This window comes from Chiloscyllium punctatum, chromosome 1 (genome assembly GCF_047496795.1).
Source record: "Chiloscyllium punctatum isolate Juve2018m chromosome 1, sChiPun1.3, whole genome shotgun sequence".
Taxonomy (NCBI): Eukaryota; Metazoa; Chordata; class Chondrichthyes; order Orectolobiformes; family Hemiscylliidae; genus Chiloscyllium; species Chiloscyllium punctatum.
Genome location: NC_092739.1, coordinates 79,684,857 through 79,708,729, shown reverse-complemented (window position 1 = coordinate 79,708,729; position 23,873 = coordinate 79,684,857). Strand labels below are relative to the sequence as shown.

Sequence of the window (23,873 nt, the reverse complement as noted above, 5' to 3'; positions counted from 1 at the left end):
ATGACTTTCAGATTTCTAATTACAATAGTATTTGCTTATCTCTACTTTTTGCCCTTTCTCTAGGTAAAGTCCTTAGTTTAAAATCCAAATTTTATCTAGAAGTAGTTGCATGAAAACCAGGCAGTAATGTTCAACTCATGTTTAACCAGAATTTATATTATTTATCTTGGTGGGAGGAGGGGTGGTTATTCTTTCCCTTGTTTTGCAGTCCAAATGTTTTATTGTAGAAAGCTGTCTCTGCTTAGTTCCTGCATAAAGATTGCCAGTGATGGTGAACATTGAACGTTCTGACCCTCATCTGAAGTAAGAACTAAATTAAGAAGTAAATAAATCCTAATGCAGCCAAAAATCATATGTAAAAACTGAAAGGGTGCAGACAGAGACACTTGATAGTGCAATGATCCATAACAGGCCTGATGTCTGGAAATGGGTAATGTGTAGTTATTTCAATCTGACATGAGATGACTTACAGCTATAATACAATGTTCTTTGGTGTGCCTGAAACATAGAAAGAGTTATCCAATGACCCAGTGGTGCAGATTATTGCATTCCAAGGTTCAAGACTAGCCGAGGGACCCACGAAAACTTGAGGAAGCTACTGTGAAGGTACAATTGGGAAAGGCCATTGTATAAAGGTCTTCAGCAGCTGGAAGCTATGAAAAATTCCATGTGAATGTATATTCAACACGTAATGAGCATGTTTAATATTAAATATAATTATAAATATAGTGAGTAAAATATAGTGTTGGAAGACTTGTGCAATGTCAACTTAATGTGATGCACTTAGAGTCATAGAGATATAGAGCACAGAAACAGACCCATCGGTCCAACTTGTCCATGCTGACCAGACATCCTAAGTAAATCTAGTCCCATTAGCTAGCATTTGGCCCATATCCTTCTGAACCCTTCCTATTCATATACCCATCTAAATGCCTTTTAAATGTTGTTATTGTACCAGCCTCCACCACTTCCTGTGGCAGTTCATTCCACACACGACCACCCTCTATGTGAAAATGTTGTGCTTTTGGTCCCTTTTAAATTTTTCTCCTTTCACCTTAAACCTATGCACTCTAGCTTTGGACTCCCCACCCCGGGGAAAAACCTGGTCTGTTTACCCTATCCATGCCCCTCATGATTTTATAAGCCTCTATAAAATCACCCCTCAGCCTCCGATGCCTAAAGGAAAATAGCCCTAGCCTATTCAGCCTCTCCCTATAGCTCAACCGCTCCAAACCAGGCAGCATCCTTGTAAACCTTTTCTGAACTCTTTCCAGTTTAACAACATCCTTCCTACAACAGGAAGACCAGAATTGCACACAGTGTTCCAATAGTGACCTAACCAATGTCTTGTACAGTTGTAACATGACCTTCCAACTCCTATACTCAATGCACTGATAAATAACTGTAAGCATACCAAATGCCTTCTTCATTATCTTAGCTACCTGTGACTCCACTTTCAAGGAACTATGAACTTTTTAAAGATTAGATAAATTAAATACATTTTTGTGTAAAAACGAATGCTGTAATATAATGGAAAGAAAGCAGTGCACAAGGACAGTACAGAAAGGTGGATTGGTGCAACTGTTGGATGTACAATGGAGATGGCCATTGAGAAACCAAGACAAAGGGTCAACACTCATTGTACAGGACACTACTAATGTTGAGAAGAGAAAGACAAGATAAATTGAGAAGTATTAATTACATTCCACCAATCTTGGTTTCAAAATAATTTGAAACTTGTGGGGAAAATTTAAGGCAGATTAGTAAGAAACTCCAGTTTCGAGATCTTGAGAAGGATGAACCCAAATTTAAAAATGACGCTACAGTTTCAACTCATATAGGAAGAAGAAACATGCATATTTATTTCATTATTAAGAAATAATGTAATTTTGATATCACATCGACAAGTTGTATGGAGATATGCAATCATGAAATAATTGTATTCTATTGAGAGAAAGCTAACTAATAATATAAAAACAAATGACAATAGTTTGTGTTTAAAAAGTAAATATTTCTTAACTAAGGAAAAAAAAAGGTTAGTGCTGTCCTGAATAATTGGGAATGGAAACCAAGAAAATGAATGTTTTGCGTCTATCTTGTGCCACCACAGAAAAAGCATTGGGGAGCAATTAGACTTTCTGAAAGACTTACAGACCCCAAATAGATGTGAGAGGAAGTGGCTACAGAGATACTTTGAGTACGAACTATAAAGATTCCTTAGCTTATAAAAGGGTTCTAACGGATTGGAAAGTAGCAAATGTAGCACCCTCTTTCAAGGAAGAATGGAGATTGGAATCTGTAGGCTAATTAGCCTATTGTCTGCCGTAGGGAAATTCTAGAATAAACTCTTAAGGAGGTTACAGAAGAGTATTTAGAAACACCTAATGTCATTAGGCAGAATCAAGATGGCATTGTGAAATAGAAATCATGTTTAACCAACTTATTAGAGCTTTTGAGATGGCAAAAGCAAGCCACAAAAGGGGAGCCGGGGATGTGGTGCATTTGTATATTCAAATTGGTTTTGATAAAGTCTCACATCAAAGATAAATGTGCATGGTGGAGGGGGTAACATATTAGCATCAATAAAAGTTTCCGAGCTGTAAGTGGTGGAATACCACAGGGATTAATGCTGGTACAGGGATTAATGAATTTACTGGGTGGCACAGTGGTTAGCACTGCTGCCTCACAGCGCCAGAGACCCGGGTTCAATTCCTGACTCAGGTGACTGACTGTGTGGAGTTTGCACATTCTCCCCGTGTCTGCGTGGGTTTGCTCCAGTTTCCTCCCACAGTCCAAAGATGTGCAGGTTAGGTGAATTGGCCATACTAAATTGCCCGTAGTGTTAGGTAATTAGGGGTATGGGTGGGTTGCGCTTTGGCGGGTTGGTGTGGACTTGTTGGGCCGAAGGGCCTGTTTCCACACTGTAAGTAATCTAATCTACTTTGACTGATAACATTTTATATCAATGACAGGGATGATTTGGACCAGATGTGTCTCATCAGCATACATGGACCTCTGAACAGCCATACAGTTTAGAAAGATCATTGGTGAACATGAGTAGATAGAGAGTTTGCAAAGAGATATAGGCGAAGCAGATTCCTGATGAAGGGTTTATTCCCGAAACATTGATTCTCCTGTTCCTCGGATGCTGCCTGACCTTCTGTGCTTTTCCAGTACTACACTCTCAACTCTGAGCATCCAGCAGTCCTCACTTTCTCCAAAGGAATATAGGCAGGTTAAGTCAGTGAGGGAAAAAAACAATTTGGATAGAACACAATTTGGGAAAACGGGAAATTATCCACTTTGACAGGAATTGAAGAAAAGTGTGAATTATTTAATGGAGGAAGATTGTAGGAGAGATTGTGTTACTAAGTGATGTGAGTGTCCTGGTGCATGACTCACAAGGTGTGCAGTGACACAAATAATTATTGCAAGACAATGGAATATTAAAGGGCGTTTTTTGTGGCTGTACAGGGCCTTGGGGTATGGTTTGCTCTTGAAAAAGTATAAAATCACGTTTGGAGCAGTCAAAGAAGATTCAGTCTGGGACTTATCTTACGAAGAAACATCGAAGATGTTGGGCCTATGTTACTGGAATTTAAAAAGATGCAACTTATTGAAACATATATGAGACTTGAGAGGGTGGATTCCGGAGAAATGTTTTCTCTCAGAGGGTTATTAGATTTCTGAACTGTATTTCCCAGAAAACAGTGGAGGTTGGGCAAATGAATTTATTAGGAAAATTGGTTAGATTTTTGATAGACAAGAGAGTTGATGGTTATTGAGTGCAGGAAAGAAATTGGAGTTGAAACCTTAATCATGGCCTTATTAAATGGCAGAGCATGTTGGAAGGGCAAAATGACCTACACTAGCTCAAAAGTTGTGTAGTCCTATGTATTTTAATGCATTAATACTGAATGAGATTGAGTTTTCACTTCTTTCAAGACAAAGCGTGTACACATTCTGCAAAATTATCACGGGAGTATGTAAAGGCTGATCTTTAATCAGGGTTGTGCATTTGTCCCTTTGTTCTGCATTTTCCCTACAGCACAGTCATTATCTGTTGAGCATAATAGATACTAATTGGGGCCTTTCACAAAAGCATTTTTATGCAAATTGACTACACCAGGCAATGTATGGCAAATATTCATGGGAAAGATCTTGTCTGTGGGTCGGGGGAGGGTAGTTGGGAAGTGTTGGGGAAAGGATGCAAGTCACCAATGTTGATCTACCCTTCTTTTCTTTTAGGCGATTGAACACACTTAACAAGTGTGCTGTGATGAAACTAGAAATCAGCCCACAGAGAAAAAGAGTAAGTTTAACTTTTGGACTTGTTTTTGTAGAATTGACAATAACACACTTGACCTTCCCAGTATGGTCAGATTTTCAAAGCAGTCCCTGTAGAAATTATTTAAGGTGTTAATAGCAACAATGAGATGATCTATTATTGGTTCACTGCCCTAATGGCTCACTGTCACCTGGTGGCACGGTGGCTCAGCGGTTAGCACTACTGTCTCACAGCACCAGGGACCTAGGTTTGATTCCAGCCTTGGCCGACTGTCTGTGTGGAGTTTGCACATTCTCCTTGTGCCTGCGTGAATTTCCTCCCACAGTCCAAAGATGTGTAGCTCACGTGAATTGGCCATGCTAAATTGCCCAAAGTGTTAGGTGCATTAGTCAGAGAGAAATGGGTCTAGTTGGGTTACTCTTTGGAGGGTTGATGTGGGCTTGTTGGGCCGGAGGGCCTGTTTCCACACTGTAGGGAATCTAATCAAATTGATGGATTTATTAATTTTCAAATTATGGCTGCATCATTTGGGTGTGAGATTGTCAGGCACTTTCCACAGGGCCAAAAATCAAAGGTCATATCCCTGTGGACAAATACCAAACATTTCTTCTCAAATGGATTGTGATGATGTAAGAAGACAGCTCATTACCACCTTCTACGGAGGAATTGGCAATAAATACTGGCTCAGCCAGCGATGCCCATACCCAAGAATGGATGGAAAGAAAGCATTGGTCAAGGAATGGGTTGCTAATCATCACTAATCCACTCACTTGAGACTGAGACTGGGGACCTGACAGAAAGGGAGAGACATGATTAGCAAAAACATGATAAAATCGGAGAATGTGGGAATGTGTAGGAGAGTCTAAATAAGTACATTACTAATTCCAAACCAAAGTTCCAATAGAAAGTATTAGCCAGTAAGATTATTATTGCAGCTTTTTTTGTTGAAAGAATTGAATTATTAGTTTTGTGTTTAAATGATTACAACATTTCCCCTTGTAGTACGTACCAGCCAGGCTATTGACCACAGTTATACCTCACAAATTTAATCTCTGGTTTCTTGGGCTAAACAGAAATTTCCCAATAACCTGCATTAAGGTTATATCGGTGGAAATGTCTCTCCTTCCTTCAGGTATTCACAAAATAAGCTATTTCTTCAGTAAATTGTCCTGTGATGCTTTGCGGTGACAGCAGCTTGCATTGATATAGAGAAGATGTACAAGGTTGTTGTTGGGATTGGAGGGTTTGAACTATAGGAAGAGGCTGACTAGAATCATAGAGACGTACAGCACAGAAACAGTCTCTCCAGTCCAACTCATCCATGCTGACCAGATATCCTAAATTAACCTCGTCCTATTTCCCAGCCTTTTCAGCCTCTCCCTACAGCTCAAACCCTTCAACCCTGGCAACATCTTTGTAAACCTTTCCTGAACACTTTGAAGTTTAATAACATCTTGCCTTGGCTGGGATTTTTATTCCCCGAAACACCAGAGACTGAGGGCTGACTTTATAGAGGTTTATAAAATCATGAGGGACATGGATAGGGTGAATAGCCAAGGTCTTTTTCCCCAGAGTAGAGGAATCCAAAACTAGAGGGCATAGGTTTAGGGTCAGAGGGAAAAGATTTAAAAGGGTCCTGAGAGACAACTCTTTCACGTGAAGGTTGGTGTGTGTATGGAATGACTGCCAGAGGAAGTGGTGAAGGCTGGTACAATTACAACATTTAAAAGTCATCTGGATGGGTAGCTAAATGAGAAGGGTTTAGAGGAATATGGGCCAAGTGCTGGTAAATGGGACTAGGTCAGTTTAGGATGTCTGGTCGGCGTGAATGAGTTGGACCAAAGTGCCTGTTTCCATGCTGTAAAATTCTGTGACTCACTCTGAACATAATAAATTTCCCAAGATATTTCTCCAAAGTGGAGCAAGCACCCTGGAGGGTAGTAGGGGGGTGGTAATTAGAGACAGAGACAGAGAAGACCATAGGGAGATTTAAAACCAATTGTAAAAATTTTAAAATTGCAGCTTTACTTAATCAGGAATCAAATGTAACTCAGCAAACAGAAAATTTATCATGGGATATAATGAGCATTCGGATGCAGCTGCAGGGTTTTGGATCGCTTCAAGGTAATAGAGAGTGGAAGATCAGAATGGACAAATACCCAGCATTTCATTAATTTAAGTTGTTCCTTCAGTCAGTAAATAAATTTGTCTACATACTAATGAAGCTGGTATTCAGTGGGCCAGAAGGACAAACAAAGAGCCCTGTTGACCTGCAAATGAGTAAGGGAAAGAGATTACTTGCTCATTCCTTTTGGTGCCGCCCTGCCTCAAGTAGGAATGCATGCTAGCATGCTAGGACCATGCTTGGAAGTTCTTGCCCTGCTGCCTTCCCTTGTCAGATAATAGTATTTAGTCATCAGCATGCTACTGTGACTTGAGATTGAGGTAGATAAAAGTTCACCCAGGTATTTGCTTTCGTAAATATAGTTTTGTAAAACAAGTCTATGACATAGAGTAATCTCAGCTGCCATCTAGCTTCAGTACATACAGATTCTGAGATCAAAGCTGCCCCTCAGTTTAAGGTCTTCATTACTTGTTACACAATGTAAACATCAATAAGGGATGGTTTCAAAAAAAAGAATGTGCAGCTCATTACAGTTCTGTTTGTTGGACGTGACATTATTCAAATACCTTGCAGCATGTGTCTTTTATAAAAACTTTTACTGCTCATTTAAAACTTCACTGGGGAAAAGCTTGCACATTGCTATGCCTCTCAATGTCCTACAATTAATAATTTGAAAAATTCTTGGCTTCAATACAAAATCTTAACATTTTTGGAAGAATTAAACCAAGAAATTGACAATATTGTCAATAAAGTAAATAGTAATATAATTATTAATTCCTTTTGCAGATTCTCACTGTTACGCAAGATAATAGTTTAAATATATGCAGATTATTAACTACTTTGGTTCTTGGAGAAAGCATCCATTTTTAACTTGGAAACAGTGAAGTTAGAAATTATTCTGGGCAAAAATAGTCCATGGATGCTGTACAAAACTCTCTGATACTTTCTGCCAGTAACTTAGAAGAATTCTATTTATGACAAGTGTGATCCAAATGCTTTAAGTGTTAACTTGTCTTACACTCTCTTGTTGAAGTGACCATTTTATGGTTGAGCCTTGGCAGTGTGTGAAAAAACGTAAGTTAGTCTCAAGAATCTTGTCAATAAACCAGTAATGTTAGAAAGACAGTTGACAATATTAAACTATTTTAACACCCTCTCAAAATATATCTTTTTTTAAATTAGAAGTCTGTAATGCTAGCAAGTCACTAAGCAAGTTAAAGAAGCTTGACTTCTTAACTGTCAGTGCTTGATGTCTGAGAATGGTGATTAGGCTCAGTGTTAAATTACAGAGCATTGGGTCAGATCTGAAACTCCCTAGGTTAGCTTTGCAGTGTCATCTGTAACAGGCGACAGGGGAAGACCCTGGGGCAGTAACTCTGGAGATTTAATGGCCATGTGTCGCCATCTCATTAGTCACAGTTGGGAGACACAGAAGTCCTCAGACAAGTGCTGTAATAGTCAAAATTGGATAAGGCTTTGAGGTATGTCGTAATTACCATTAAGGGAATTATAAAACAAGGTAGCTGCTACAAGGAGTTTGGGTATTTTGTTTTCTAACTGGCATCCAGCTGAGGAATAAGAAGAGGTTTGTGCTGTAGTTCATGTTAAATACAGTATTAAAATGCTGACTGTTAATGGCATTTACAGTGACAAGCAATATCAATCCTCAGAAACACAATCTCATTTACTAGATTTGGGTACAAACAGGAATTCAATGAAGGAATGGAATTATGCAAATACACAACTGCTTAGTGAAGATTTAAAATATAAACAACTTCATCAAAACAAGTTTCTAGCTGTTGTCTTTCTATGTGCAGACCTGTAGGGTCGAGAATTTTCTCAGATCCACTGTAACTTTACAGTAAAATAAATAAGGTTTCTGCTGAAGATACAGCAGCAAACTAAAGAAATTCCTAAGAAACTCCCAAGATACTGTCTCAATAAAATTCAGTGATGAAAAGTAAAAGGGATACTTTCTGTTTTTTTTTAGCAAGAGAAGCATTTGTTATGCTTAATATATATATTTCATATATTTGTCTAACAGTAAGTTTGCATATTAATACTATGATTTGAACTTGATCTCAGCATTTATGCACATAAACGAGCAGCTATAACTTTTCTTAACCACTCCCAATTCCTTTCAGAGTGAAGATTCAGATGAAGATGAGCCTTGTGCTATCAGTGGACGATGGACCTTCCAGCGGGATAGTAAACGATGGTCACGGGTGGAGGAATTTGACGTTTTTCCACCAGTAGAGGTTACAAATGGCATCTCTGTTGATGCCACTTTGCTGAAAAATGCAATGAGTCATGAGAGTGTACTAACTGATCTGAGTGAACGGCAAGAAGTGGCATCAATTCACAGTGCCAGCAGCACAGAGAGCAATGGGGCAAACATCCGAAAGAACATAGAGACCACAAGGACAAATTCTGAGATCGGTGTGATTTCCTCAGGAAGCACGATTAACAATGTTGAATCATCTAGTACCCTCCCTTCGCCAAAGGACATCTCCAGTTTTACTTTCAGTGCAAAAACTGAAAGGAACACAAAATCTAAAGCCAAGAGCTTCTTAAAGAGAATGGAGAGCCTGCGCATTAAAAGTTCTCACAGCAAAAAGAAACTTCCTTCTAAAAATAACCTGGTCATCAGTGGGCCCATACTCCAGGAAGGCATTGATGAAGAAAAATTGAAACGCTTGAACTGTATTGAGATAACTGCACTCAATGGCAACTATATGAATGCTTCAGTGATACGAAGTCAAACTGTTTCTTATTCAACACAAACAAGTAGCAGCAGCAGTCAGTCAGAGACAAGTAGTGCAGTCAGCACACCCAGCCCTATCACCAGAACTCGTAGCCACAGCACTTGCAATAAGCGAAGTGGCATGTATTTAGAAGGCTTTGATCCTTTCAGTCAGTCAATGCTGAATGACACCAGACAACAGAACTTAAAGAATCAGAAGGGTGTAGAAGAGGACATCATCTTCTATATACCAGAGGATCACAAGCCAGGCACCTTTCCAAAAGCACTTTCAAATGGCAACTCTTCCCCCCAAGACAGCACTTCTGTAAACTGGAGAAATGGAAGCCTTCATGGTCATAGACACTGTAGCCTTACTCGGGAGAACAGTGCTGACAGCTCGAAGGAATCTAGTTTCGGACGGAGACGAAACTCATGCAGCTCTTCAGGCAGCTGTCTTAGTATCTATGACAATGTGCCTGGGTCCCATCTTTATTCCAGTACTGGTGACCTGGCAGATCTAGGCAATGAGGAGGACATTTTCCCAGAACTAGATGACATTCTACACCATGTCAATGGACTACAAAGGATTGTAAACCAGTGGTCAGAAAAGCTCTCTGATGAAGGGGATTCAGACTCAGCAATGGATTCTATTTCTCCCTGCCCATCTTCCCCCAAACAAATACACCTGGATATTGAAAATGGAAGGGTCTCCCCAAGTGATATTGATAGTACCGGGAACTCCATCATTGAGACAGAGGACCAATCAGTAATCCGAGAAAGGAGGGACTCAGGTGTTGGTGCATCACTGACAAGATCTAACAGGTCAGTAAAATCACTTGTACTTACAATGTCACAGGAAATTAATTACTTTGAATTATATAAGATCGTTAAACATTGGAGCATGCATAGACAAGGTACAGCTTCCTTTTTGGCAAATTAAAAGAAAGACCCATTTCACATATGCTGCTCTTTGATTGTGTTCAGGTACCTCAATACTTAGAAACCAGCATAGTTTCTCAGTTGCAGAATTCTTTAATTTGGGGAATATTGAATAGTGCATTCACAGTAAATGTTGGTATAATTAACATGAAAGCTGAACATTCTATATTTTTCAACTTATATTTTTAGTGGTGGACTGTCAAGTCTGTTACACCAATCTGTAAAATCCAGTTCCCTCAGACTAGGGGGATCCCTGGCTTCCAACCCTCCTCTCCAATGACCCCCAAAAATATGGAACAGAAGTCCCTATTAACCATTCACTCTTGAATTTCCTATTCCTCTCAGTGCTTTTATCAGTTCGTGCACTTATGGCAATCATTTTCTAATGCTTATAAACAAACTTACACTCTGTATTTAAAAGGTTAAGGGGTGATCTGATCGAAGTCTTCAAGATATTAACAGAAAAAGGGCAGGGTAGATAAACTTTTCACACAAGTTGAGGAATCTAGAATAAGCAGGCCGAGTCTGAGAATTAAGGCTAGACTGTTCTGGAGAGATGTTAGAAAGCACTTCTACACATAAAGGATGGGATATGTTTGGAACTGTCTTCCACAAATGGCAGTGGATGCTAGAAATGTTGTTAGTTTTAAATCTGAGATTTTTTTTTGTTCAGCAAAGGCATTAAGGGATATGGGCAATAGGCAGGTAAATGGAGTTAGGCCACAGATCAGCCATGATGTCATTGAATGGCAGAACAGGCTTGAGGAGCTGAATGGCCCACTCCTGTTCTTATGTTCCCGTGTATCACTTTTTACCATTTCCCTGTTGTATTCCACTTCTGCTCCCACCTGATATTCACTGACCCTTACAATGTTGCACTGCCAAGTTTCCTTTAAATTGATTCTTGAGATGGTGCTTATTTCCCCTCCCTGATTGAAATAAAGACTGCAGTTGGGAGATTTTTCAGTGAGGTTCTGTGAATTATTAATCCAGTAACATAATCGCTACCCTAATGCACCAGTTTTCTCTATTACACACATCAGGACAGGCTTTATACTTCAAAGCAGAGCTGCATGGTATTTTTTTGAAAATCAGAAATGAACAGTTCTGAGGCAATGTGTATGTGTGTAACATATCACTTTGAAACTGACTAGATAGTCTTCTGGTGCTATCCATAACCTTTTACTGTCACACTTTATGGATCTGTATTAGAATATCAAGAATACTTAGAATATTTAAGTATATGCTAAAAAAAAATTTTAATTGTTATTCTGGGACTCAATTTATATAGGATGATTAACTGGTAACATATAATTGTAAAACCATGTTAAAAATAGGTATGCTTACATCGTATAGAATTAGTCTCATAGCAGGCCCACTAAAGAAATCTTGGAATAATCTACTTTGCTTTTTGCAATGCTTGGTACACTTACTGAACTTTAAAACAGATCTTGCAGCTGATTTAATGCAGAAGGAATATCTAAACCCACTTTAATTGTTCCAGGTTTCATGCGTGATGTGAATACTTCTCTTAATCCCTGTTGGAGTAATTGGACAAATAGGACCTACATGCTAGATAGCTACCAAAAACTAATGATACTCTTGACTTACTTAATATTATCATTTAATTAAATAGACGGCAGAGATTTCGCTGGGGCAGTTTCCAGATCTCACACAGACCAAGTTTGAATTCAGCATCCCTGCAAATCAACAGCCAATCTGTGGCCCAGATGAACCTCCTTCAGAAATTCTCTCTCCTGAAGCTCACCGCCCTCATGGAGAAATATTCACCTTCTAATAAGCATGGATTTAACTGGTAGGTACTGGAATATAACAAAAGGACCAGAAATAAATAATATTTATCAAAATTTTTGTGATAAACCTTTGTCATTTGGTAATTATCTAAGTGTGAACTCTAAAGTACCTTTGGAATGCATGTGTCAGTGACAGCTTATAAACAGAGAGTCAAAAAGGAAATCCAATGTGCCAGTACCAAATATCATTCACGAGCATTTTCAAATCCCATAGTTTAAAGAATAAGGCAGATAATCATTGATGGTAAACACTGGTCTAATATGTAATAGTCTAGTGTTAAAATATCAAATTGCTTTCCAGAGTAAACTAATTACATCTACGTCAATCTGAGGTTACATCTAACACTGCGTTTCATGATCAGGATCAAAGGAGGTTGTAGGTCATCACATTCCTGTTGCAACTGGGATCTGAGATTTGGGGCTGGGTTTTCAATTTTTATTTGGTGAGAATTTATGGGACTTCGAGTAATCTTGCACCAGATTATGTGCATTGCCTTTCATTTGGCCACTGGAAAAATGGCCTATCAGGTTTCCAGTCAACTTGGGAATCATTCCAGTATTGCACATTATTTGCCAAGGAGAGAGAGTGAACATTCAGAAATAAACCTTACGTGAATCACAGGCTGATGGCCAGTCTCTCAGGCTGTCATGTTCACATTCATTTCCAAGGCATGGTTTGTGCATCATGGTGGCTCTGAGACAAAACCAGGCAAACAGTCATATCAAAACAAAAATTGGGAACATACTACTTTCAATTCGTCTTTGTTGTTGCCCCCATTTCCCCTCTCACCCACCTCATTATTGTACATGAACCCTTTAAGAATAGATACTTTCAGCAATTTCATTGCAGTGAATTATTTGGCCAGTTATCCTGGAATCATTACCAAAAATGGTAACTTTCTTTCCAAACCTTTAAGAATGATAGTACATTTTTTCACAACATCCAACAGTACTCTCATTGTCTAATCCATTCTAAGAAATGTTTATGACTGCAAATATGACTCGCCAGTCTTCCTCGATCTTGTAACAGTAGCGCTTTGTATATCTAACAGAACAATACCCAGCATGTTTCTTTTGTGGACCGCACATGATTTAATGATTAAGTTAAATGCAGCCATCTATCCTTAATTCACCGGAGATTTTGATTACACTTGCCATTTCAAGAACCACATGACATGCATAAACTGTGGATATTTACTTGATTTCTCCAGAGTTACTCATCAAACTGTGTTTCCCTCTGGCAATATCTGAGTTTTCACAGCAGTCCCATACCTTTGTAAATGATAGTGGCCATTCCAACTGCCTCGGGGTTTAATAGACCAGGCTCTGGTTACACAAAAGCCACATTGTCAACATGGTTGTTCAATCCAGGTCTACAAAAAGTGGCATCAGTTAGTGCAGTGGAACATTAGATTTCATTTTGCCTTGGTCACAAATCAACTAGAGATCACTTCTGTTTTTTTTTGCCCAGAGCTCAATGTTATCATTGACAGTAGATCATGTCAGTACTGTGGCCAACAGGCCCTAGTGTTTGTTTGATGTTTCAGCATTTTTCAAAAATCAGTATCTGATTGGATTACTGACAATTAGAGAATCAAAGCGGATATTGGTACTTCATAGAGGATGCCAAAGAGAACACGGTCTTGGCAGTGGCATAATGAAGGAATGCATGCCAGGCCGTTTCATATAAATAGCAACTGAAAAATTAGAATTAACCCTTAATCTCCTGTTAGGATCAGGGAAATTCCTGTATCACTGGATAAACTCAAGTTTATTTACAGTTTGTACTCAATGATTATGAGGTAAACATTGATATTAAGAGCAGTAGAGATACTTAAACAGCTACTCTACTTGATTAACTCCAAAGATTGGGTAAATTTTAACTATTGACTGAACATACAAACTGCCAGTTAGGTGTAGACTGGCTGCTATAGAACCTGTGTAGTTTTTCATTTCACGTATCACTCAGTAATTGCCAACACACTCAGTCTCTGACTCACTGACAGCAAAAACCTGTTTGAACTTTACATCAAACTGATTATCCTCAACTTCATCCTGCTCTTCTGTCATTCCTGCTCTCCTATCCTGTTCCCAAACTCGATATGATTTGCTGCCGACAAGTAACCATATTGTTTGCACCCCCTCATCCTGGCAATATCTTATTAAGCAAGAATACCTTATTAAGAATGATTGCCCCCTCAGACAGTATTGTTAATTATTGGTTGAGGATGAGGCTTCACTGTGAAAGCTCACATAGTTACAGTAACCTGTTAATGTTCTTTGTCAATGTTTCCCCAATAAATAATATTTACTAAAATATGACTTCAGAATGTATCTAATCCTTATCATTTCCTTGTAAAAGAGACAGCTTCTTAAAGATATTGTTGACACTGCTCCTCACTGCCTGCTTTATTGTGGTTGTAGTGCCTTGGCTCCATTGAAGTCCTTCCAGCTGGCAGCGTAAACACAATTCAGAATGTCTGGAATTGCAGTCCAAGAGTGCACTGCCCTCTTTCATTAAACTGCCAATATCCTCATCTAATAGTCTAACATCTTTGCAGATTCACCCCTCTGTGTACTGTATTTTCTTCCTTCCTCTCCCTGGCACCTGTATAAACACTCTATGCACATCAATCGAGCTCTGTTCCTAGAGTGTGTCACATGCATTGGTACTCATGTTGGTCCATGTTCACTCTTTTTTCCAGGGCTGTTCCCAAGTTTATGAAGAGGATCAAGGCCCCAGACTACAAGGACAGGAATGTTTTTGGGGTTCCTCTGCTGGTAAATGTCCAGCGCTCAGGGCACCCGCTCCCTCAGAGCATTCAACAAGCCATGCGCTTCCTCCGCAAACAGTGTCTGGACCAGGTCAGTATCTTACTATGGCAATTGTGAAAAGGAGCCACAATGGCAGTTAATCACGGTTCTTGTGAGCAATGGGCTGGATTTTGAACCCCGCCTCAGATAATGTATTGGCATCAATAGGTTTAAATGAGGTCGGTCTAGCCAATGCATCCCATCCAGGGCTTAAGGATGATGAATGATGAATCTCATGCAACAACTACCTCTACATTTCCCAGCAGGCAGCCTGTTAAGTGTCCACCCACGAAGGGCTCAAAATCTGCCACTTTAAGGGATGGATCCTTTGCACCTCAGTTGTTTGTTGTTCCTTTATGTTGGACCCAGTCCTCTGGGCCCACATTTCTGCTTGAGGCTTTGGCCCTCAGAGTGTCAACTGAGCACAAAAAAAAGTCTCCTTGATTGTTCAGTCTCCAAAGGCATTTCGCAGTGAGTCTATCTGTCAGTCACCAGCTTTCACTGGGCAGGTAGAGATGCTAAATCAAGGAAGCAGGATTACATTGTGTTAATTACATTTTAATTATGTGCTTTTCAATGAAATTTCAGCGACCAATAAGTATGTTTCCTGTTTTGTTAACTTCCCATCGGTGACCTAATCGCTTACAGTTTCCTGCTGCTGGGAGTTTTAATGCATATCACTCTGCAGAATTCTCCATGTCAATTCACCACCTTGGCCTGCTCTAGTAGGACATCACAAAATTTTCCCTGGTATGCTTGATGGTGACAAAAATAAATTGGTTTATGGCATTTTTGCAACTGAAGTTGTAAAAGGTTAAAGTGCGATATTTGCCATTTCGTTTAACACAGGAGACTTTATTAAGATCAACTTAAATCTGACCAAACAGCCTTGCTTATTGAATGCAAGTCACTTTTTTTGCTGCCATTGTCATTGAACATTTCTTACAAATGTTTTTAAAATCGTGTTTTTACTATTGTCAATCAACAGGTTGGATTATTCCGGAAATCTGGAGTCAAGTCCCGGATTCAAGCCTTGCGGCAGATGAATGAAACTTGCACAGACAGCGTAAACTATGAAGGCCAGTCAGCATATGATGTGGCAGATATGCTTAAACAGTATTTTAGAGATCTGCCTGAGCCACTGATGACCAGCAAACTCTCAGAGACATTTCTTCAAATCTACCAGTGTAAGTAATAACTGAAGAGAAAATTTTGCAGCATAGCAGATGTTTTCAGATGTAAGTACAATGGATAGCCTTTGTACTTGATTAATGTTCAAAGTGAAATTTTGAGCTTTAAAGTGAAAGACAAGCTCCAAAATCACAAGACTGTTCTTGTGCCCAGCTGCCTGTCTCTTATTAGGCTTTTAACAGGAGTCCGAGGGGTTAGATCTCTTGTTTGACAATGTGGCCATCCTGTAGGACATGGTGTCTCATTCCATCCATCCACTGGATCTCTAAGATTAATTTGGTATTATATAGAATACATCTAATGCATTTGTAGAAAGGGTGTAATGGGGCAAACTGGTAGACTTCATCCTGTGAGGGAATATAAATCCTCTACTTTTTATGGTCTAAAGTTCTTTGATTGGATTTACAAACATCATTGGAGGGGCCACTCAGATGCAATTGTAGCCTCCCAAAGGCATTTAAATCATGGCAATCCCACTGATCCAGTAAACGTTGCCTGGGTCCTGCGAAAGCCTGGGATAACTGTGTTAGGAATAGGGGTTTGCTTTGGGGAAATGGAGAAGCCCATGTTTTATTTCGAACACCAGTGTTTGCCAGGCAGGTGATGAAATAGTACATTTGAACACAGTGGTATTATACCATGTTTAGCACTTGCAAACAAAGAAATAGGTTTATCTTGCTGTTTCTGAAGTTCATCGAAGTGGTTTAATAATGCCACATTGTAATTTGACATGTTCTGTCTGACAAGTCTAGGAACATGAGTTTGTCAATAATTTATGTAAGTAAAGGTCTGATAGGTCACTGTTTAAATGTCCCTGTTGATTCATTTCTTCTTGTTCCTTCCTGTATAAATAATCTGAGGGTGTTCTATTTTAAACTGGTGCAAATTTTGAAGATTATGCATGTTTTGAAGATTGTCTATATTTTGAGATAGAACTATATTTTGACAGTAATTTATTTGCTCTCAGTATCAGGATTTGTTAAGTGTTCTCTCTGAAATAGCTTGCATATATTTACAGCTCAGCTCATAGCACAAAGAAAACAAAATGACTTTGCTTGGACTCATCAATCATCCCATGCTGTAACACTCTTGGCCTCCTAATAAAAATATAAAACCTTAACCATGCATTTAAGAACCAAAAAGGAAATTGTTCCTTCTGTTTGGGATAAAACAGTATGCATTGAATTTTTGTCAATGTTAAAATGTGCTCTGTGACAATATGTACTTTGGCTTTCCATTCTGCTCAACATAAAAACAACATGTTAAAAACATACAGTGAAATAAGGTCCAGGAATGAGATAAGTGTTGAAAGTTCTAGGAATCCTTTTTGTTCTTTTCACTAGCATTCTCTCTCTCTCCTCTGAAGTCAGGAACGGAAAGTGGTTGACTTCTTTTTAATCCCAAACTCTGTTCTGTAAGTTGTCATGTCAATTGTGTCATCTGTAGTGAACTGTCAGCCAAGGAGAGACCAGCTAATTTCAAATGGCCTGAAAATTTGAGGTTTTTTTCAATCTGCCAGGTCTAATTTATTGCTAAAGCAGAAGCGTCCTAGTCTCTTATGGTTCAATTCCATATTGCCACTGCATTTATCCACTTAAAGTATCTCAGCTGAAACTTAAGAAAAATACATCAGTTTCCACTTGCATTTTTATTTCAATCACCAGCCTTCTGTCTGAATCTGTGAGTGATATTGTTTAGTTATGAGCTTTGGACTTTGATGCTTATGCCCATTCGTAACTCTGCACTCCACAGTCATCATCTCAAAGTAGTGCATATTATGTGCACCCCTTTGAAGTCTATATCAATCCGGTGTTTTATAAAATGCAAGTTTTCCTTCCATAGCCATAAAACACCTTCAACATCTCCTACTTCAAGTCTGAATGTAAATGTTGTCTTACTAAAAAATATTATGCCGCAGATGTCCCGAAGGATCAGCGTCTCCAAGCAATCCAGGCTGGCATCATGCTGCTGCCTGATGAGAATCGTGAGGCCCTGCAGACACTTCTGTATTTCCTGAGTGATGTCACCGCTGTCGTGGAAGAAAACCAGATGACACCTACAAACCTGGCAGTGTGCCTGGCTCCTTCATTGTTTCACCTCAATACTCTCAAGAGAGAAAACTCATCTCCCAGGTACTGTTCTGGGGATGGAGGTTCTGTGTATTTTAAATTTAACAAGGAAAATGATATCTGTTCATTGATTAGCTCACTTTCTGGATACAAATATACTAAGTCTATAATACAAAATAGAGTCATTGAAGTAACATTTGGACAGGTACATGGATGGGATAGATGTGGAGGGATATGGACCAAATGCAGACAAATGGGACTAGTTTAATTGTGAAAACTAGGCAGCCTGGACAAGTTAAGCTGAAGGGCTTGTTTCCATGCTGTAAATCTGACTCTGTGATATATTTACTCAGGAGGATCTGTTGCACTAGTTACACATCCAAGGAGTCCTGTAGTACACATTGGGTTGGATCTTGACTTTGTACAATGGTATAAAATAAAATGGAAATAAATTATGGGAGACATAAAATTTGTTGGCACAATCAGTAATAAACCTACAAACATATTTGCATACCGAGAATGGCAAAACACATCCAGATGTACAGGGAGAGCAGTGACACACATCTACATAGATATTTTTCTAATCAACCTGTTCAGAGGTGTCGCATCTACAATGTATAAGGTAAGGTCAGTCACCATTGGAACAAGGAGAACAGTAGGAAACTTGGAAAAAAAACAGCTAAATGGGGAAATGCACCCCCATTCCAATTCACCACCTAGAGAAGAGAGAAAATTTCATTCCAAAAAAAACAGACATCAGACTCCCAAGCTAAAACAGTTCAAAAATGCCTTTTGTCTGGCATGCATTCTAACTATTTATTGCGTGAAACTATAATGTTGTCATCCATCAATGGGTAAAATTGATAAGGACCTCTTGCAAGCGCTGTCCCCACGCAGAACCACGGCCTCAGAAACCTTAATTAAAATAGAGCCTTGACCTTGCCATCGAGTCTACCATTTAATTTAAAGACCAGTCACATTCAGGTTGGCTCCTGATACAGTGACAAATTACTGTGGGTTTATCCAAGTGAAAGGATTTTTATTCAATTTCATGTAAGTGTGTCACATAAATTGTGTATCCTAATTGTTGATCCTTGTGTAAGTTTACAGGACTTGTCAGTGTTTAATAATCCTTTTGTCCAGTTTAACAAATAGCTGTGCTGGCACCTTGGTGTCTGTGCTGTTGATCACTAGTCATCATGTATTAATGAGATCCTTGTCCCTTATTAATCCCAGAGTGATACAGAGGAAACAAAGTTTGGGCAAACCTGACCAGAAGGACCTGAATGAAAATTTAGCTGCTACGCAAGGTCTGGCCCACATGATCGCTGAGTGCAAGAAGCTTTTTAAGGTGTGTTTTGTTTGTGGATTGTGCATGCTTATGCTGAGCAGTTGTGTTTTGGAATTTCCTGTCATGAAAATCACTTCTGATTGAAAGCTGCTGATCTCTGAAATGTGTTTCTGCCTTCATGAACTGCAAGCATGTGAAATACCTGTCATGTGGGAAAAAAGGCAGGAGATAATAGAGCCAGACTAGGTAACAAGAGCCAGTACAGGTGAAATGGGCCAAATAGTCTCCTCCTGCACTATAATAATTCCGTGATTCCAACAACCACAGCTGCCCTCAATGAAAATGGGTACTGGATTCGGGTAAGGGATATCTGGATTCTGGACTACAGCACAATTTTGCCGAAGACTTTGCGTCTTCCCAGACGTTCAGGTGTCAGTTTGTGAGGTTTTCTAACTTTAGCCTGCTACCAGGAGAAAGAAAACAGATTAATCAATGTAACTCCTGATTGTTCAGTACCAAACTAAACAGTATCAGTGTAAAAGTACTTATGTGTGTTGGTAGTACGATTAGCTTGAATATTTTTGTTTCCATAGATCCCAGAGGAAATGATGAGCCACTGCCGTAACTCTTACATGGAGCAGGATTTGCAGCCAGTTAGTTTGGAAGAGCTGGGCCAAACCAGCCAGGGTGAACCCTCGGCCTTCCAAACGTACCTGCAGAACGACATTGATAGTCTCCTGAAGGAGGCGAAAGATAAATTCAAAGGCTGGGTCAGCTGTTCGACATCAGAATCAGCAGAACTTGCCTACAAGAAGGTAATTGCTATTGTTTAAGGCATTGTCTGTTGACACCCGCAAAAGCATGCTAACCAGAAACACACATGCTCATGTTTCAGGGCCTTCTACATCACATGAAGTTAATGTGCGACAGAATATGGAAAGGCTGCATTGTGCATGTGCAGAGAAGAAGCACGTTATTGAAATGGGATACAGTGGTGAGGGGGGTGGAGAGCGAATCAGAACATGGCAGCATTGGTGGGGTCCCATCATGTGCACTTCTAAAGTTTTAGGCATTTCTTTGGACCATATGGTCCGGGACAACTGTCAGGGAAGTTAAAGGATTTTTGATTAGGCAAGAGGTACTCTTTAAAATGGTAAAATGTAGACATGAATATGCATCAATCAATTTCCTGTGAAGCTCACTGGAACTGTCTCAGCTAAGCAGTCAAAATCAAACTCAACTGTCCAAAGGACATGTCAAAAGTGTCAAAAGGACCTGATTAAAAGCAACTGATGAGTTCAGCTAAGAAAGCGTTTAAACAGCCTGCCCTCTAAACAATTGAAAAGAAATGTTTGGAGTGTTAAAAAACTGATTGCTTGCTATTCCCCTCTATCTTTTGACATAAGCCAAATTGGATTACTGTCGCTTTACTGATTTCACAACCACCATTATCACAGGAGCTTGCCTGCCACTTCAGTTTGATTGACAAGTCCAAATGGTTGTAACCTTTTTGAAGTGGCACAATAAATAAATTCCAATGCTTTCTTTAGAAGACTTTTTTTTAGTGAAGGAATATAAATATAACATAGATATTTAGAAATTAAAGTCTTCTTTCAAGATAGAGGAGCCTGCAACACCCCTTTTAGTCAACCTTTACATATTTCATTATGGCTTCTGAGCTCTACCGATGGTAAATAATAAGCAGGTTGGCATGGTAAGAACAGAGGATAGCAATGGGAGTGGATACATTGGCACTAAGTTGGCATGGGAGCTATAACAGGCCATAGTGGATGGCTAAAGGGGCATGTTCACATGAAGAGTATAAGGGGATCATGTGGGTGGCTGGAGGAGCACAGGTGGGCATGGAGGCTATGAGATGTCATGAGTAGTGAGTACAGAGCCTGGTTGGCATGGATGGGGCATGGGAAGAATGGGGTGGGAGCAGTGAGTGTGTGAGCACTGTCTCGTATTTTATGTTTTATTTTGCTGAGACTGCCATATGGTGACAGTGCCTTCCATGAAGCCTCTGCTCTCGTTCCAGAGTTGCCCAGCCCAAGTTCTCATATAGCCCCAGGACTACTCCAGACAAAGAAATCCCAACAAGCAGCCATTTTAAAGGGCAGGTTTGCAGAGTCAAGAATACTCAAAACTCTGCATATCTGAGTGGTGAACTAAAATCCATGCATTGGTCGGCTACAAAAGCTCAGGGTCTTGATGTTTTTGTGGATGTTATCAAAAATCCACTTACTTTGCATACATGTGTGAAGAACTAAAAAAGTTTACAGTGCAGCTTCTTTCCATCAGGTATGTGATGGGCCACCTCTGAAATTGTGGAAGGCTTGCATTGAGATTCCTGGTTCACCAGAGGATGTTCTCTGGCGGATAGTACGTGATCGCCAACTCTGGGATGATGACCTTCTTAGTTCAAAGGTCATTGAAAGTTTAAATAGTCAAACGGACATCTATCATTATGTGCAAACCAGCATGGCCCCACACCCGACCAGAGATTATGTGCTCATAAGGTAAATATTTTTAAACTCTTTCATGTATCGTTTGCAAGGTTAAACAAAAAAAGACTTTGGATTAGCCAGCATGGCTTTACATTGACTGTGTTGTTGCAAACACCAATACAAAGCAGGCATGTTTGATCCTTAGTTTGTGCAGTTAGTTAGTCTCAGTTCAATGGCAGGAACAATACTTTAGTACTGAGCAAAGGAGCTGGAAAATAATAACCTATGGTTTTCATTACTATCTAGCGAAATCCTCCAGAATTGCCTGTGTATGGCCATTGGACAAATCAGCAACAATATTCCATATTGTTGCAAAACCTGTCATGGTTTGCCCATGAAGAATGTGTCATTGTGGGGATTCCTGGGGGACTGCTACATGAGCCTATTCTTGCAGAAGGGAAGAGAAGACATGAAAAGTAATTTGTAGAAATAGTGGCCTAGATTCTCCAGTGAGCAGTGATGCTGGCATTAACCATCCCTGCTGGCTGCAAAGATATTTCTTACCTGACCACTTTGCATCCTCCTGTACCAAGTGATTGCTTGCCACAGTCATCCACAGATGTGGCCGTCCACTTTTCACAACCTCTACTGCCATAGGGAAGGCGATGGCCCCCAGTTTTATCGCTAGCTGTTAATCCAGACACCCAGGTAGTGTTCTGGGGACTCAGGTTCAAATTCCACCAAGGCAGATGGCAGGATTAGAATTTGATCTTAAAAATATCTGGAATTAAGAGTCTAATAATGACCATATCAGAAAAATCCATCTGGTTCACTAATGTCATTTAGGGAAGAAAACCGCCAGCCTTACCTAGTCTGGCCTACATGTGACTCCTGGCCCAACAATGTGGCTGACTCTTAACCTCCCTCTGGCAATAAATAGTGTCTTAGCCAGCAATGCCCTCATCCCATTAATTAATAAAGGATGTTCAGGCAAATTTCAACAGCTTTAAGGAATTTAGTGGAGTAGATGAGGGAATGCAAGGATATTTGTTGTGTTAGGGAGCTGGGTCAGCTCTGAGGGAGTGGAAGGATATTTGTTGGGGTAGGGAGCTGGGTCAGCGCTGAGGGAGTGGGAGGATGTTTGTTGTGTTAGGGAGCTGGGTCAGCTCTGAGGGAGTGGGAGGATATTTGTTGGGGTAGGGAGCTGGGTCAGCGCTGAGGGAGTGGGAGGATATTTGTTGTGTTAGGGAGCTGGGTCAGCTCTGAGGGAGTGGGAGGATATTTGTTGTGTTAGGGAGCTGGGTCAGTGCTGAGGGAGTGGGAGGATATTTGTTGTGTTAGGGAGCTGGGTCAGTGCTGAGGGAGTGGGAGGATATTTGTTGTGTTAGGGAGCTGGGTCAGCTGAGCAAGTGGGAAGTCGGGTCAGGACGTATTTGAGTGTGAGTGGAGGGATTGGGGAGCTCACTTGGGATGGTTTGGTTACTCTGTTAGTCACTGAGTTAAACCAGAAGTTAAACAAGGGGATAAGACTGAGGGTAGTATCTAAGTAAGTGTCACTTATCTAGCCCAAGTTTGCAACCCTGAGCTCAGTCTTAGAGACAATCTCGTAGAGTCTAGGGAAGTGTGCATCAATCCACCTGAATCTAAACTTGCTGCAGGGATCAGGCTTCCAGTGGCTCCTAAAGCACCACTGTAGGTATGCCTCAGTATTTTCTGCTTTTGACATCAGAAGGTCTGGCCCACTATATTATAGAAATATAATTTTCTTGAATATTTTATTTTACCTTGTATTCCTTCTATTTATTACCTGCGTTTCAAACTTGTTTCATTTTTCTTCAGGACTTGGAGGACCAACTTGCCCAAGGGGTGCTGTGCATTGGTGGCCACTTCGGTGGAGCACAATGGGATACCTGTAGTTGGAGGAGTCCGAGCTAATGCTCTTACCTCACGATATCTAATCGAACCCTGCGGGTCAGGAAAATCTAAGCTCACCTACATATGTCGGGTAGACACAAGGTATTGACTGGTGTCTTTATCTCAGTATGAATTTAATTGTAGGAGCTAAATCTCTTATCTGTGCTGTAAGAATGCTCTAGCTGATCAGACCAGACCTTTCTGTCCACTTCTTCTATTGAAACAGACTCCTCCC

At 40.0% G+C, this 23,873-nt stretch overlaps 2 protein-coding genes across 5 annotated transcripts in view; one reads left to right on the top strand and one right to left on the bottom strand.

The window, feature by feature from the left end:
* Nucleotides 1-23,873, top strand: part of dlc1 (DLC1 Rho GTPase activating protein) — a 477,757-nt gene that overhangs the window by 448,927 nt on the left and 4,957 nt on the right. For all 4 annotated transcript variants that reach the window (XM_072569847.1, XM_072569866.1, XM_072569856.1 and 1 more), the window contains 10 exons: nucleotides 4,249-4,312; nucleotides 8,558-9,978; nucleotides 11,732-11,911; nucleotides 14,615-14,774; nucleotides 15,712-15,910; nucleotides 17,833-18,046; nucleotides 19,220-19,334; nucleotides 19,868-20,089; nucleotides 21,579-21,796; nucleotides 23,564-23,740. In XM_072569847.1, the coding sequence (XP_072425948.1) occupies nucleotides 4,249-4,312; nucleotides 8,558-9,978; nucleotides 11,732-11,911; nucleotides 14,615-14,774; nucleotides 15,712-15,910; nucleotides 17,833-18,046; nucleotides 19,220-19,334; nucleotides 19,868-20,089; nucleotides 21,579-21,796; nucleotides 23,564-23,740 (2,970 nt within the window). The remainder of the gene's footprint in view (nucleotides 1-4,248; nucleotides 4,313-8,557; nucleotides 9,979-11,731; nucleotides 11,912-14,614; nucleotides 14,775-15,711; nucleotides 15,911-17,832; nucleotides 18,047-19,219; nucleotides 19,335-19,867; nucleotides 20,090-21,578; nucleotides 21,797-23,563; nucleotides 23,741-23,873) is intronic.
* Nucleotides 12,545-23,873, bottom strand: part of LOC140476939 (probable tRNA methyltransferase 9B) — a 78,440-nt gene continuing 67,111 nt past the window's right edge. Inside the window, exon 5 of the mRNA XM_072569934.1 lies at nucleotides 12,545-12,603. Coding sequence (XP_072426035.1) covers nucleotides 12,593-12,603 — 11 coding nt within the window. The 3' untranslated portion in view covers nucleotides 12,545-12,592. The remainder of the gene's footprint in view (nucleotides 12,604-23,873) is intronic.